Below are 15,893 nucleotides of genomic sequence, written 5' to 3'. Positions count from 1 at the left end.
TGCCCGAGCGGGCTCGCGCGGCAGCGTCGTTAGGGCCTGGCGCGGGCGGCTGCGGGCGCCGGAGCGGGGATGCCCGGCCCCGCGGTGCCGAGCAGCCGCAGGCAGCGGCTCGGCCTGCGCCGGGGCCCGGGCCACACTTGTGCCTGCGGCACCTCGCGCCAAGGGACAGTCGGTGCTTGCTCGGGCCTGGTGCCCCTGCGTCGCCGCCCGGGCCGCGCTGGGAACTCCTCCCTCGGCCTGCACGCACTGGCTTCTGGGAGGCGGCGGCCCACTTCACGGAGGACCTGTCGCCGCTGTCCTTGCGGCTCAAGTTTGGAGAGCCGCCCCAAAATTAGGAACAGAGAGGGACCGTCCCCCTGTTCGCGTCCCCTGGCCCCCTGCCCCTGCAGTCTCAAGGCCCGGCTTGTGCCCTGCCTTCTTACGAAGTCTGCCTTGATCCGCACTCGTACGAGCCCCGGCCAAATTCAAGTTCTCCCGCGCCTTCAGGGTTATTTACTACTTTCACGGTTGTAATAAAATAGCTACTTGTTTACTTTCTTCCTCTTGCTTACTCCCGCCTTTGTAACCAGTGTGCCACGTGGGGACCCAGTTACAGTTTCAGCGCCCGATGCGTAGCTCTTACTAAATGAGCACTGAATGAATGAACTGTTGAGGGAGGCATCAAAATTTTAATAGGAAAGCAACATCCTTGCCTTCGCCGCCGTTTTCGGGGGTAGCCAATAGGTGTGGGAATTAAAAGAGCAAGAGTTTCTTCTGGAAGTCGGAACAGTAACGGGATGGTGTTATCAGCTAACTGTAATTACTTTGACGGGACTGTTGCTCATTCGCTCTCTCTTTTCCCTTTAAGAGAAGTAAGAAAAGATGTCTGAATATATTCGGGTAACGGAAGATGAGAATGATGAGCCCATTGAAATACCATCAGAAGATGATGGGACAGTGCTGCTGTCCACAGTTACAGCCCAGTTTCCAGGGGCATGTGGGCTGCGCTACAGGAATCCAGTGACCCAGTGTATGAGAGGTGTTCGCCTAGTGGAAGGAATTCTGCATGCCCCTGATGCTGGTTGGGGAAACCTGGTATACGTTGTCAACTATCCCAAAGGTTTGTTACTTTTTGGTTTGCAAATTGCCGATGCTTAGTTGGGTTTGTGTCTTGTCCCTAGTGTTAGATCATGGCCTCTATTCATGGCAGAACGTCTCTTATAACCCAAGTATATATCCACATACTTCACTGTTAGACTAGTTTTGAAGACCACAAGTCTAAATTAGTGCAAATTGGGAATTACAGAACATTTTTTTTCCCAGAGAAAACTATGTATTTAATCAGTTATCTGAGTAAGCATTGCTAAGTGAATGCCATATTTAGGGACTTTCTAATGTCTTGCAGTTTTATCAGTCTTGTAAATTGATTCTCTTAAAGTGCCCCAGTATTTTGGTTTGATTATTGTCCTTCCATCATTCATTTATCTTATCTGGCTTATTCCCCTTCTCCTCCCCCCCTTAAAATGTACATCAACTGTAGTAATCCAAATCTTGAATTAGTGCAGTCCCATTTTTGAGCTTCTGGTCTTATTCTCGCTGCTGGTTATCACTGACATTATAAATCTAAGAAAAGGGCCATGGGGCTGGGTTTGTGGCTCAGCGGTAGAGCGCTTGGCTAGCATATGCAAGGCCTTGGGTTTGATCCTCAGCATCACATAAAAATAAATAAAGGTACTGTGTCCAACTACAACTAAAAAATATTAAGAAGTGGGGGGAACCATGAGGATTAAGAAGCATACCAAGAACATTTAGCAGTATGAATTTATGCTAGTTGATAAATATTTATGTTAGTTTTATTTTTAACTTGATATTGCAGACTGGGTGCCTTGGTGCACCCCAGTAGTCCCGTCTGCCCAGGAGGCTGAGTCAGGAGGATCACAAATTCCAGTCTAGCGTTGGCAATTTAGCCAAAATCTCTCTCAAAATAAAAAAAGCTGAGAATGTAGCCATCGATAGAGTACTCCGGGTTTAATCTCTGGTACCACACAAAAAATCACAATATTGTAACAAAGTAGTTCACCAAACTTGGTCACTATACAAGACATTGACTTATGTTTGATGGTGTAAACTAAGTTTCAGGAGGCTGTTTCTTGAACTATTGACTATAGATTTAATATGTGTCCAAATTTCATTTAAAGCTAGGCAAGGTGGTACATGCTTGTAATCCTACCTACTCGGGGTGCTGAGGTGGAGGATCGCAAGTTGGAGGTCAGCTTCAGCAACTTAGCAAGGCCCTAAGTAACTTGGCAAGACCCTGTCTCAAAATTTAAAAAAAGAGCTAGAGGTGTCACTCAGTGTTAGAACATTTGCCTAGCTTGTGTGAGGCTCTTGAGTTCAGTCCCTAGTACCCAACCTCAAAAATGTCACTTAGTTCTCCCCTTCCAGATAACCCAAGGCTTTTAATAATAACCTCTGGTTTTCTTATGAAATTGATGCGTATTTTTGGACGTTTGGAAAAGACGAAAATTAAAATTGTCCTTAAATTCACATATGGAGATTAAAGTTAAATTAGTATGTAGCCTTTAAATATACATTAGGCATTTCAATAATTAAGGAAATATATTTAGCCAAAAATGAAGTTTTTATGGTTTTTGGGGGGAAAACCTACCATTGATTATAGTCTTGAGATATTACAAAACCTGAATTTGGGAATTCCTGAATGTGCCTTCATTCTATCTGTGAGAGCTGACATTACTCCTAGCCGTCTTTTCATTGTCTTGTTGTTCTTAGAATCTTCTTTTAGCTTCTCATTTCTAGACATAAGGGGTAGTGTGTTTTTAAAGGAGAGCTAAGTGAAATTTTCTAAAAGGTGTCTACTAATTTTATTTAGATAACAAAAGGAAAATGGATGAGACAGATGCTTCATCGGCAGTGAAAGTGAAAAGAGCAGTCCAAAAAACATCTGATTTAATAGTATTGGGTCTCCCGTGGAAAACAACCGAACAGGACCTGAAAGAGTATTTTAGTACCTTTGGAGAAGTTCTTATGGTGCAGGTAAAATTTTACTTCATTTAGCAGTTTTCTTTACCAGTGAATGAGCATGTAGCATTCTTACTACTTTAGTGGCACTGTTCCTTTGTTACAAGAGTTTTAACGTTTGTTAGAAAGTGTATGTACATAGGGATGCTCACAAAGAAATTTGGCTTTATGCACATGCATTGCATTTCATATTATAAAAATGAAGCTAGCTGGACTAGGTGGCACACACCTGTAATCCCAGTGGCTTGGGAGCCTGAGACAGGAGGATCACAAGTTCAGAGCCAGCCTTAGCAAAAGTGAGGCACTAAGCAACTCAGTGAAACCCTGTCTCTAAATAAAATACAAAATAGGGCTGAGGATGTGACTCAGTGGTTGAGTGCCCCTGGGTTCAATCCCTAGTATCAAAAAAAAAAAAACTAAACTAACTGAAAAAATTCTGTTGGTAAAGACGTAAGGGAAGTAGGTGACAGACATTCAGTTTGTTGTGTATATATTGATGAGAAATGTTTGCTTTTCCCATTTGATTAGTTAAGATTTATAACCAAATCTAATTTATATTTGCACTCATTCTAAAACATTGTTGTAATTTTATTGTGTAAATGAGTTTTGCTGTACTATTAACATAATCTGGATTCCCTCCTATTGGTTTTACCTGAAGACTAACTTGATTTAAATCTTAATTATCTATCTCATTTGATTAAATCATTTAAATTCTCTGTCAGAGAACTCTGATTTGGGGGTATGAGCGTTGTGTTAAAGTAAATATCAATTGTCTTTTCAGGTCAAGAAAGATATTAAAACTGGTCATTCAAAAGGGTTTGGCTTTGTACGATTTACGGAATATGAAACCCAGGTGAAAGTAATGTCACAGCGACATATGATAGACGGACGATGGTGTGACTGTAAACTCCCCAATTCTAAGGTACTTCACTTTTTCCCCTTTATACTTTGGGAATTTTGCTGATCAACTTCCTTAGAAGACACTAACATAAAACATTAAGTACACTTGGAAAAGGTCATGGCTGGGGCTAGGGATGTAGCTCAGTGGTAGAGCATATGCTTACCATGCATGAGGCCCTGGGTTCAGTTGCAGGGTGTGTTTGTGAATTGATATTTTTCTTTGTTGAAGTCTTTGAACCTTAATGCATGCTGAATATTTTATGTTGCTTTGAAATATTTAATCTGTTATTCTTCCAAACTAAAAATTTGTTTTAATTTTTTTTTTTTTTTTTTGTGGTGTTGGGGAATCAAACCCAAGATCTTAGCATGCTAGGCAAGTGCTCTGCCACTGAGCTAAACCCTACCCCAGCCCAGACTTTATACTCCATCCCAAATATTGTTGTTATTATTTCTGTCAGGTTTCTTACAGTATGCATTCAAACATGAAGTCAATCAGAATACATTAATCCTGTTATAAAGGCATATGGGAGCATCTGTGCCAGGATACTCATTGATCATCATAAATCCAAGTATACTTTCATAATGTAAAACTTTATTCTTGCCGGGCACAATGGTGTATGCCTATAATCCCAGTAGCTCAAAAAGCGGAGGCAAGAGGATTGCAGGTTTGAAGCCAGCCTCAGCAACTTGGTGAGGCCCTAAACAATTTGGTGAGACCCTGTCTCAAAAATAAAAATGGGCTACAGATGTGGCTTGGTGGTTAGGCATTCTTGGGTTCAATCCTGGTACCAAAAAAAAAAAAAAGAAAAAACTTTATTCTTCGTTAAAGGCTTACAAGATAGAGAAGTACTGATGTAAGAAGTAGTATGCCTACCCTTTAATGATTTACCTGTTGTACAAGGCAACATCCCTACCATAATGCTCTTTGCATTGCTTATAAAATATTTCTGATGTTTTTCTTTCCTTTTGATTTTACCAGCAAAGCCCGGATGAGCCTTTGAGAAGCAGAAAGGTGTTTGTTGGGCGCTGTACGGAGGACATGACTGCTGATGAGCTGCAGCAGTTCTTCTGTCAGTATGGAGAAGTGGTAGATGTCTTCATTCCCAAACCATTCAGGGCTTTTGCCTTTGTTACATTTGCAGATGATCAGGTATTTTTCTTCTTACTAATTTCTCCCAGCTAATTAGGCATTTTCTCTTGAATTTTTTTCATTCAGCTAAGTTTTTGACTTTCTAAGGGGTGGGGTACATAGGCCCTAGATATTAAGGAGATACTCTTTATATATTTTTTAGTATGTGGTCTTCAGGAATGTTATGTATCTTTTTTTTTTTTTTTTTTTTTTTTTTTTTNTCGTGATTTATTTATTTATTTATTTATTTTTATTTTTTTTAAAAAATTTATTTTTTAGTTGTAGGTAGACACAATATCTTTATTTATTTTTATGTGGTGCTAAGATCGAACCCAGGGCCTCACACGTGCTAGGTGAGCGCTCTACCGTTGAGCCGTACCCCCAGGCCCTGTTATGTATCTTTTGAAAAAAGTTACCACTGTTATCTTTACTAAAGCTGAAAGGCTATGTTGAAGGTTTCGGTGAAATGAGTATTTATTACTTATTTTTCCTCCAGTTTAGATAAATTATGCTTAAAATCTAGTTTTTTATTGCTATTTTGAGGTATGAGTCAGTGGTTTAATCTCCTTTGTTTACATCCTTTATTTTTTATAGGTTGCCCAGTCTCTTTGTGGAGAGGACTTGATCATTAAAGGAATCAGCGTGCATATATCCAATGCTGAACCTAAGCACAATAGCAATAGGCAGTTAGAGAGAAGTGGAAGATTTGGTGGTAATCCAGGTGGCTTTGGGAATCAGGGTGGGTTTGGTAACAGTAGAGGGGGTGGAGCTGGCTTGGGAAACAATCAGGGTAGTAACATGGGTGGAGGGATGAACTTTGGTGCTTTTAGCATTAATCCAGCAATGATGGCAGCAGCCCAGGCAGCGCTACAGAGCAGTTGGGGTATGATGGGCATGTTAGCCAGTCAGCAGAACCAGTCAGGCCCATCAGGTAATAACCAAAGCCAGGGCAACATGCAGAGAGAGCCAAATCAAGCTTTTGGGTCTGGAAATAATTCCTATAGTGGTTCTAATTCTGGTGCTGCAATTGGTTGGGGATCAGCATCAAATGCAGGGTCAGGTAGTGGTTTCAATGGAGGCTTTGGCTCAAGCATGGATTCTAAATCTTCTGGCTGGGGAATGTAGATAGTGGGTTATGGTTGGTTAGTTAGAATGGTGGGAATTCAAATTTTTCTAAACTCATGGTAAGTATATTGTAAAATACATATGTACTAAGAATTTTCAAAATTGGTTTGTTCAGTGTGGAGTATATTCAGCAGTATTTTTGACATTTTTCTTTAGAAAAAGAGGAAGAGCTAAAGGAATTTTATAAGTTTTGTTACATAAAGGGTTGAAATATTGAGTGGCTGAAAGTGAATTGCTGTTTGCCTGATTGGTAAACCAACACACTACAATTGATATCAAAAGGTTTCTCCTGTAATGTTTTATCCCTGGACTTGTTAAGTGAATTCTTTGCATGTTCAAAGTGGAAACCATTGATTAGAACTACATTCTTTTCTCCTTTTTTAATTTGAACCCCACCATATGGATTTTTTCCTTAGGAAAATCTCCTTTTGGGAGATCATGGTGTCACAGTGTTTGGTTCTTTTGGTTTTGTTTTTTAACACTTGTCTCCTCTCATATACAAAAGTACAATATGAAGCCTTCATTTAATCTCTGCAGTTCATCTCATTTCAAATGTTTATGGAAGAAGCACTTCATTGAAAGTAGTGCTGTAAATATTCTGCCATAGGAATGCTTCTGTCTACATGCTTTCTCATTCAAGAATTCGTCATCACGCTGCACAGGCTGCGTCTTTGACGGTGGGTGTCCCATTTTTATCCGCTACTCTTTATTTCATGGAGTCGTATCAACGCTATGAACGCAAGGCTGTGATTTGGAACCAGAAAGCTGTTTGAACTTTTGAAACCTTGTGTGGGATTGATGGTGGTGCCGAGGCATGAAAGGCTAGTATGAGCGAGGAAAGGAGAGAGCGCGTGCAGAGACTTGGTGGTGCATAATGGATATTTTTTAACTTGGCGAGATGTGTCTCTCAATCCTGTGGCTTTGGTGAGAGAGTGTGCAGAGAGCAATGATAGCAAATAATGTACGAATGTTTTTTGCATTCAAAGGACATCCACATCTGTTGGAAGACTTTAAGTGAGTTTTGTTCTTAGATAACCCACGTTAGTTGAATGTGTTAAGTGAAATGATACTTGTACTTCCCCTGCCCCTTTGTCAACTGCTGTGAATGCTGTATGGTGTGTGTTCTCCTCTGTTACTGATATGTAAGTGTGGTAATGTGAACTGAAGCTGATGGGTTGAGAACATGGACTGAGCTTGTGGTGTGCTTTGCAGGAGTACTTGGAAGCAGAGTTCACCAGTGAGCTCAGGTGTCTCAAAGAAGGGTGGAAGTTCTAATGTCTGTTAGCTACCCATAAGAATGCTGTTTGCTGCAGTTCTGTGTCCTGTGCTTGGATGCTTTTTATAAGAGTTGTCAATGTTGGAAATTCTTAAATAAAACTGATTTAAATAATATGTGTCTTTGTTTTGCAGCCCTGAATGCAAAGAATTCATAGCAGTTAATTCCCCTTTTTTGACCCTTTTGAGATGGAACTTTCATAAAGTTTCTTGGCAGTAGTTTATTTTGCTTCAAATAAACTTATTTGAAAAGTTGTCTCAAGTCAAATGGATTCATCACCTGTCATGCATTGACACCTGATACCCAGACTTAATTGCTATTTGTTCTTGCATTGTCCAAAGTGAAAAGTTTTTCTTTTTTTCTTTTTTCTTTTTTTAATCTAGTTTTTAATAAGTCTGGGTGACCGCACCTAAAATGGTAAGCAGTACCCTCCAGCTTTTTCTTAGTGCCTCTGTGCATTTGGGTGATGTTCTATTTACATGGCCTGTATAAATCTCCATTGGGAAATGCCTTCTAAAAATATTCTTGTTTGGGAGAGTGGGCAAAACATTATTTTCAAATGCTTTGTAGCAAAGCCTATCAATTGAAAAGAAGGGACTATCAGTACCTTTCTGTTTGGGATTGAAAAGTGGAATTAATTGCAATAGGGATAAAGTAGAAGAAACCACAAATTACCTTGTGCCTGAAATCCATTAAGAAGCCTGATAGCTTTAAGAACCAGTAGGGTGGGTTGTCTGTCTGTGGAAGTGTTAAGTGAAGTGGGCTTTGCCCTCCAAGGGAGGGAAGTATAATAATGTTGAATAAACTCGCTTACAGAACTCAGATTAGACTCTCACAATGCATTGTTAAGAATGTAAAAGCAATAATATATATTGATTCTTTATTGTACTTTTATGTAAATGCTAATCCTGTGAGAATTAAGGATCTCGTTTTCTAACTGGAAGAATGTGACAGTTTTTGTGTTGGTAGTTTACCTGATGCCCTTACCTACTTAGATTACCATAAATAGGTTTGTCATTTTGCAAGTTGAGTGTTTTAAACATTTATAAATGAAATCATCCTTTAGACTGTGATTGCCACATTGTTTTGTTATGCAGTTTCCTCTGTAAAAGGATCTTGAGTTGTTTTAATATTTTTCTGCATCTGAATCTGCATGATTTCCAAACCCTGTACCATCTGAATTTTGCATTTTAGCACTTGCACTATTACTCAGCAGCAGTAACATGGTAACACTTAAAATGGTATTCGGGGACCTCCAAAGACTAAACTGACAAGCCTTCAAGGAGCCCAGGGGTAAGTTAACTTATCGATGGCATGGTTTTAATACCTTATTTACACTTGTTAAAGCTAGTTGCTGGTCATAGAAGGCTTTCAATGTTGAGTAGCCTTTTATTTAACATGTTTATGATACTACATAGTGGGTAGTTATTCTACCCTTAAAAAAAAAATTAAAGTTTAGAAGTACTTAAACTATTTGGCAAAGATTTGTTTTTAAAAGTCTTATTTGGTCATCTAAATGCATTCATTCTAAAAATTTTTTTGAACCACAGTTGAATAAAAATTTTATTGTCACCACAGTTTAGTGTCTGGAGTCTTACTGGAAAAACATGATTTCTTTTTCCTATGTGACAAAGATGCTGGAAAGTTACCTTTAAAAAGTGATTATCAAGAAATTACACTTTATATGAACAAGAGAAATTAGACCTAAAGTCAAGAGTGAATTTTCATATAATGTTAACTAACTATATTGAAAAACTTAATTAAATATTTACTGTTAAATTTTTTAGGGAAGAAGGCTGGGGATGTTACTCCGGCAGAGCATTTGCCTCACATGCATGAAGCTCTGGGTTCAGTCTCCAGCAGTGCAAAATAAATAAATAAATAAAAAGTTTTAGGGATAGCCAACTAAAATTAAATTTTAAGGTTAAATCAGCACCTGTATTTCCATAGTAGGAACAGTAGGAAGTTACACAGTAATTCAGTTGCATCTGATAATTAGAATTTTTATTATTACACACAGGAGAGTATCTCTGAATTGAATAATAGAACTGTCTACTCAGCTATGGTAGAATTTGTCTATTGTTAAGCTTACCTGTGCCCGAGAATTTTGTGTTCAGTTAAGGAAAAGGGGAAAAAAAAAAAAAAAACTTCAGATTTATCTATAATATGACCACTTGTTTCTAGTACATTTCATTTTGTGGAAATACCAGATTTGATTTAGACAGTATTCTGAAGTTGAACATTATTTAGGTTATTTCCAATTGCTAGGAACATCTTATCTACCTGGGGGAAAAATGATTTTTCAAAGTTGCTCCCCTAAAACCCATAGTCCTATAATATATAAAGCACTCTTTGAGATCAGTAAGAACAAGTGGAAAATAGACAAGCAATTTGCAGAAATGCAAACAACTAGTATGAAAAGGTGGGCTTTGTAAGTAAATGCATCTTAAGCAGTGAGTTATATTGGGGTGGTGAAGGTGAATGTCATTGTAATACTGTGATGGTTTATGTCCCCTTCAATCAACAAGTAAGGGTGGCATTATACTATTAAATGGATTAGTACCTGTAACAGTGTCACCTGGAGTTTGGGTTATTTTGTGTGTGTGGTGGCGGGGGGCGGTAGCTGCTATGTCACATTACTGCTAAGATCTTTTACAAGGTTCTAAAAATGACTCATTTACTGATTGAACACATGCAAATTAAAAATTATTAATTATGTTCTCAATCCAGGGAATATAGTTAATGACTTTCGTGTACACCCCATACTGACCTGCTTCCCCACAATTAACAGAACCCCAAGACACTAATCCCCCTACAAACCAAGTCTCTGTCTTGTTGTCTAGAAATACTAGTGCCCCTCCACTGTCACCTCTGCAGCTATCCTTGCCTCCAGTTTCTAAGCCAGCACAAAGCATGTTATCAGTTACCCTTCCCCCTGGATACTGCTTTTCATAGGCAGCAGTACATTTTTGATGGTCAGCAATTGGTATGTCGACAAACATTAGATTTCTAGCAAGAAAACCCCTTTGGGTTAATCCCCAACCAGATGCTGTTCCAATGTCATTTGTCCTTATCAAAAATTCAGCTTCTTTTCCTGGCAGACAAATAGGCATGATGTTGCTATTGATTACAACTTTGTTCTTCAATTTAATCAGTGCTATGTCATTGTCGAAACCAGCCTCATGAGTGTAACCTTCATGTATAAAAACAGCCTCAGCCCAGGCTTTTGTGTAGTTATGCGATAGTCTATTCAGGATGCCCATTCGAATGTCCAGGGAAGATACTTCTTCTTTTTGCCCATATATGGCGTGAGCAGCTGTTAGAATCCAGTTGTCATATAAAAGTGCACCTGCTGCTGTAGTTTGACCTAGTAACAGGACTTGCCAGGGGAAATCACCAGGCTGTGCCCTTTGCCCTCCATATATACGACCTCTTGTAGTCCGGGCTGATAGTCCACACACTGGGGAAGAAGCAGTGAGAGAGACTTTGTAAAAATCCAGTGGGGCTTTTTTTCCAAGTTTTTACCACTTTGGTGGTGGTTGTGTGTTTAATGTCAGCCAAAAATTAGGTCCTACAAGTAGGAGTGTTTCCTTACATAGGTGCGTAAGACTATTCTAAAATAGCACAATTCAAAGTTGTAAATAATTTTGGTATTTCTTAGTTCCTCAGGAAATTGTGAGTGAAATTTAAATTTTGGAAATAATTTTTTTTTTTTTTTTACTAAAAGAATTTGGTCTATACGATTTGGGGAGCTGTGTGCAGTGCACATGCCTAGAATCTCAGCAACTCAGGAGATCCAAGACTAGCCTGAGCAGCTTCACCCCTGTCTCAGAAAATAAAAAGGGCTGGGATGTGTCTCAATGGGAGAGTGCCCCAGGTTCCATCCCAGTACCATCCAGGACCCTTCGGGTCAGGAATTATTATTTGTGGTCTGGTTGATTCTTCCAAACACTGAATCTTACTGTGTCCTTATTGCAGATTAATTATGCTCATTAATGTAGCATATGTTTCCCGTTAAGGCAGTATACTTGTATTAAACTCACAAACGTTGTGTCGGCCAAGTATAGGTTTAAAAAAAACAATTTAAGCCAAATAACAGAGGGGTAATGAATATATTATTACCTTTCAGATTTTTTTTTAAAAAATCATTCTCAACTATTATTGTTAGAGCCAATTCTGGTTAAAAAAAATTAAGCACTATTAAAAAAAGCAAATTGCATTAATGTTTAAAAACCTAGATGTCATTGAAAACAATTGCTTAGGGAAATAATGAAGTTATTAGCTTTGGGTTTTAATAGCATTTTTACAGAGAAGAAAAGTAACAACAGAAGAACTCGTGTTTATAAATGTATAAATGGTTCAAGATAATTTAAAAAATCATTTAATTTTTTATGCTTGCCTAGTTATAAGGTCAAAAATAATCAAATGACTGATGCAGTCAGCACTGCACAACCTCTCTGTGGAAAGGGGATAATGAGAACAGATTATTTGGAAATAATAACTTGGTCTAAGAGCCAAGTGCTAAAGTTTCATTTCTGCCTACCACAGCTAAAGCACTTCTTATTGTCTCCCACCCAGTTCTCCTTTCCGTCAATTATGAATCTTGTATAAATGTGTCCATTACCAGGCTCACAGACTGGGAGTGATTTTTCTCCTTTGGAGCTCGTCCAGAATCCATCAGCCTCACACACATATTTACCTGCAAATCATTGGAAAAGCAAAAATGTTTAACTGCATGTATAAGTTGGTTGTCATTTGCTTGAATACCCCCTTGAAAAATGTTGATTCTTGAGCATCTGTGGGAGGTAGAGGTGTCTGACTAACCATTTTACATGATTTCATAAATAGGAGGTCTCTGCATTACCATGTTTGCTTGCAAAGTGGAAACCTTTTAGATGTGTAACTTGAATATGTATCAAGATCTCAAGTGCTTAATGATAACGTTTTGACTTGTTAAATTAAACCATTTGGAATATATTGTGTGTTTGTAGTAGTCATTTACTAGATAAGATCTGTTTTCAGATTCTTGCAAATTGACATTAAAGTCACTTTAGCTGTAATATTTCACTTAGCGGTGGGAGAAGTGCCTTTTAATCTTTTGTCTTCCTTAGCCAAAAATGTTGGTTAAAGTTTATTTCCAGAACACGAAAGCTTAAGTTCTAAATATCACCACCCCAACTTTGCAAACCTTTCTTACCATTATTCCTCTTCATTGTATAGAAGGTCTCTGTGCAGTGGTACTGAACCTCAGCTCTATAGGTGGTCACTTCAGGACCAGTGAGGTATTCCACTCGGCCATTGGGCAGCTCCTCTGGAGGGCCACAGTCCACCACTAGTGAAGAAATATGGGAAGGGAGGGCTGGGGGTAGACTCCGTGGCAGGGCGCTTGGAGACCTGAGTTTCATCTCCAGAACCATAAAATTAGTGAAAAGTTCTGAAGACCACTAGCAGCGTATCTAGAAGGTGGGCTGGACCACATGCATTTCCCCTATGTGGTTGGTATTATGAATTTCATCTCTAGGAAGTGGCAAGAATCACATTAGTGTGATCTCAAAGCATCACTCATGTCCAGATTCTAATTAGATGGCTGGGCCAGGAGAGGATCAGGGCGGTGCCTTCCCTAAAAGAAATACTTGGAGTTCCTTATTTCTCATGAAACAAAGACTAGCCAGGTGCAGTGCACTCGGGTTATTAAGGAGGATTACAAACTGGAGTCCAGCCTCAGCAAACTGACAAGGCCCTAAGTAACAGCAAGGCCATGTCTCAAAAAATAAAAAGGATTTGGGGTGTGGCTCAGTGGTAGCCCTCCCCTGGGCTCCATCCCTGGTGCAGAAAGAAGACACAAGGCTGCCGTGTAGCAGCATTCTGGGAGGAGGAGAGCAGCAGGCCTGGGTCAAGATAAGCCAATGAACCCAGGGCCTTCTGGCCCTTTCCAACCAGAACTTTAGACCACCTGGAGTCTGAGCAAAACAGTTGTGTTGAGGGTCGTCATTTCATCCCTTGAGTGTGGACCAGAATTGACAGTGCTTAGGACATCACTAGCCAATTTGTGATACAAACGAGATGGAGCGATTTTTGTCTGAAGTCCTAGATCTCTCCACAGTAGACACGAGTTGTTGGTGTAGTTCTATTGGGGATATTAAAGCTGCACTTTGGCAACCTTGTAGCTGTGGGCCTGCCTCTGTGCCAAGTTCTCCACCTTCCTCCTCAATGTCACTACAGCTCTTGACAGGGCCAATCTAGATGAGAAGATGAGACTGGTGTTTTGCCACCTGGGCACAGCAAAAAGTGGCAGGATCAGGGTTCAAACCCAGACCAGCTCTTTACTGTTTTCTCATTGGTGGAGATATAAATTTATAAAAAGAAAAAAACTTAAGTTTCTTGTTCCATAGAATTTGTTCTATGAAAACCTTTGCAAAAAAATACACAAAAAAAGGTATATAGACTTAAATCTACACCTGACAATAGCAAAACTCTGGCAATAGAAATTGGATAAAGTAAAAGCACCAAAGTGATTGGGGCTGTACACAGATCCAGGAGTAGGCCTCTTAAAGTCAGGCAGATGAGGGAAGGTGTCCCAGCCAGGAGGAAGCACAGTGCCACCATTTGGTTCAAGGCCATCATAATGAAATGCATGTTCAAAACAGGAGAATGAAGGAATAGGGCTGGGCTGGGGCTCAGAGGTAGAGCGATCGCCTAGCCTGTGTAAGACAGTGGGTTTAATCCTCAGCACCACATTAAAATATATTAAGAAAAAAAGTATGAATAGAGCCCCTCCACCCAATTTTTTGGGGGGGAGGGCATTTCAGGGGATGAACTCAGCTTCGTGCAAGCCAGGCAAGTGCTCTTAACTGAGCTCCATCCTCCAGTATACCCCGCAAACTCAGTGGTAGTTTGGAGAGAGGCAAAAGATGCTTTTGCTGTACATTGTAAATTCCTTATTTTTTTCAATTTACACGTTTGTATTTTTACAATTGAAATGCTATTTTTACGATTCTTTAAATTTATATGATTCTTAGTCTACAAAATGGTGCACCATTATCCCAGTTTGTGAGTGTGCATATGTGTGTTTATGTACATACATATGGACAGAATGACTCCCATCTCAACATGTGGCAGCAAGTACATGTTCATACATGTGAGATATGTGTAATTGGAGGGATACACACCAAAACAATAATGGTGATTATACTCTCACTGGGTGGTGTGATGGGTTCTCAATGTCACTGTGTGTGTGTATAGTGTATGCAAAAAGCACACTTTGACTTTTCCCTAGTAACCTCGTGCTGTTGGAGCCTCTAAGTGCTGACTGAGGAGGAGAAGCAAGTTTTGAATCAAAGCCCTGATATATGTAACCATTGTTTGGGGGGAGGGGCAGAGAAGTGACAGAAGCAGTAAGGGTAGCAGCAGGTGAGGGAGTTGTCACCACACGGCCGTACAGCTGCACTCTGGCATGGGTCGATCCCAAGATCCATCTCTCTGACAGACTGCAGTGAATGATTTCAGGGGCAAAGCACCCTAAAGAGAAATTCAGACAGTAATTTCCTTGTTTACATCCTCTAGTCACCAAGAGCTGGGCCCCACAGCAGTTCCTATTCCAGTGCTTCACAAAAGGGAGGTGGCAGCCACATGAACAGAGCTCATGTGTGGTGGCACACGGGGGGCTTGGACTTGTTGCACACCCAGCTGCCTGGTGCATATGCACGTGCTACACAAAGCTCTGCTAGGTTAGGTCACCTGTTAGATATCTCAACTCTAAACCTGCATCGGTATTTCTGCTGCAGTGATTTATGTTTTTTTGCTTTCCACAGTAATCCAAAAACACATTAGAACTCAAAGTTCACCCTTTATATAAAGTGCCCGAGGTGTGTGGTCCAAAGCTTGGGAAAGGCTGGCATGATCAGACACAGAGCCCCTGTGTGTCTTTCTGACCTGAGGCCAGTAGATCAGCCAGAGGAAGGCTACTGAAATATTGTCATGAGCTTTGCATGTAATCAGCTTTCCCATCAGTGGGATTTAGAGGGAAAACTATTTTGACTTTCTGAAATAAAACCAAACAGTAAAATGAAAGAGGATGGCCGGCTCTGGTGACGCATGCCTGTCATCCCAGCTACTAGGGAGGCTGAGGCAGGAGGATCACAAATTGGAGGTCAGCCTCAGCAACTTAGTGAGTCACTGTCTCAAAAAAACAAAAAGGGCTGGGGATGTGGCTCAGTGGTAAAGCACCTCTGGTTCAACCCCCAGGATACCCCCCCCCCACACACACACACAAAGAGGGTGGCATTGGCAGAAGCTTTATGCTTCAGAGGACCTCAAGGTGTCTTTTTTTGTTTTGTTTTTTTAAATCAAGTGAGAAACTGAACAAGTTTATAGTCAAGGAATTGTAGGAAAGAGCTCACAAGGTGGGAATCTTTTTTTTTTTTTTTTTTTTTTTTCTATACTGGG

At 40.1% G+C, this 15,893-nt stretch overlaps 2 protein-coding genes across 13 annotated transcripts in view; one reads left to right on the top strand and one right to left on the bottom strand.

The window, feature by feature from the left end:
- The first annotated feature begins 820 nt into the window (after positions 1 to 820).
- LOC107155506 (TAR DNA binding protein) lies at positions 821 to 12,425 on the top strand. 9 transcript variants are annotated; one of them, XR_007340777.1, is made up of 8 exons: positions 824 to 1,099; positions 2,870 to 3,033; positions 3,800 to 3,940; positions 4,898 to 5,068; positions 5,642 to 6,849; positions 7,832 to 7,865; positions 8,643 to 8,741; positions 12,027 to 12,425. XR_007340777.1 is itself a non-coding variant. In XM_015501403.2 (6 exons), the coding sequence occupies exons 1-6, from the start codon at positions 862 to 864 to the stop codon at positions 6,763 to 6,765; spliced, it is 915 nt and encodes a 304-aa protein (XP_015356889.1). In that variant the 5' UTR covers positions 821 to 861; the 3' UTR covers positions 6,766 to 7,562. The 9 variants fall into 9 exon arrangements, 2 of the variants coding, with proteins under 2 accessions (XP_015356889.1, XP_015356888.1); XR_007340779.1 differs by lacking the exon at positions 7,832 to 7,865; XR_007340775.1 differs by having other exon boundaries at positions 7,832 to 8,741.
- Masp2 (MBL associated serine protease 2) overlaps positions 9,426 to 15,893 on the bottom strand; it is a 13,445-nt gene continuing 6,977 nt past the window's right edge. For 2 of the 4 annotated variants that reach the window (XM_015501393.2, XM_015501397.2), the window contains 4 exons: positions 14,888 to 14,966; positions 12,646 to 12,780; positions 12,073 to 12,147; positions 9,426 to 10,908 (listed from right to left, as the gene is read on the bottom strand). In XM_015501393.2, the coding sequence (XP_015356879.1) occupies positions 10,148 to 10,908; positions 12,073 to 12,147; positions 12,646 to 12,780; positions 14,888 to 14,966 (1,050 nt within the window). In that variant the 3' untranslated portion in view covers positions 9,426 to 10,147. Of the gene's footprint in view, positions 10,909 to 11,806; positions 12,148 to 12,645; positions 12,781 to 14,887; positions 14,967 to 15,893 lie in introns of those variants that run through there. The other 2 variants (XR_007340774.1, XM_015501394.2) reach the window with 2 other exon arrangements.

Source organism: Marmota marmota, unplaced genomic scaffold (genome assembly GCF_001458135.2).
Source record: "Marmota marmota marmota unplaced genomic scaffold, marMar, whole genome shotgun sequence".
Taxonomy (NCBI): Eukaryota; Metazoa; Chordata; class Mammalia; order Rodentia; family Sciuridae; genus Marmota; species Marmota marmota.
Note: the sequence above shows the minus strand (reverse complement) of the source record. Positions and strands in the feature narration are given on the sequence as shown.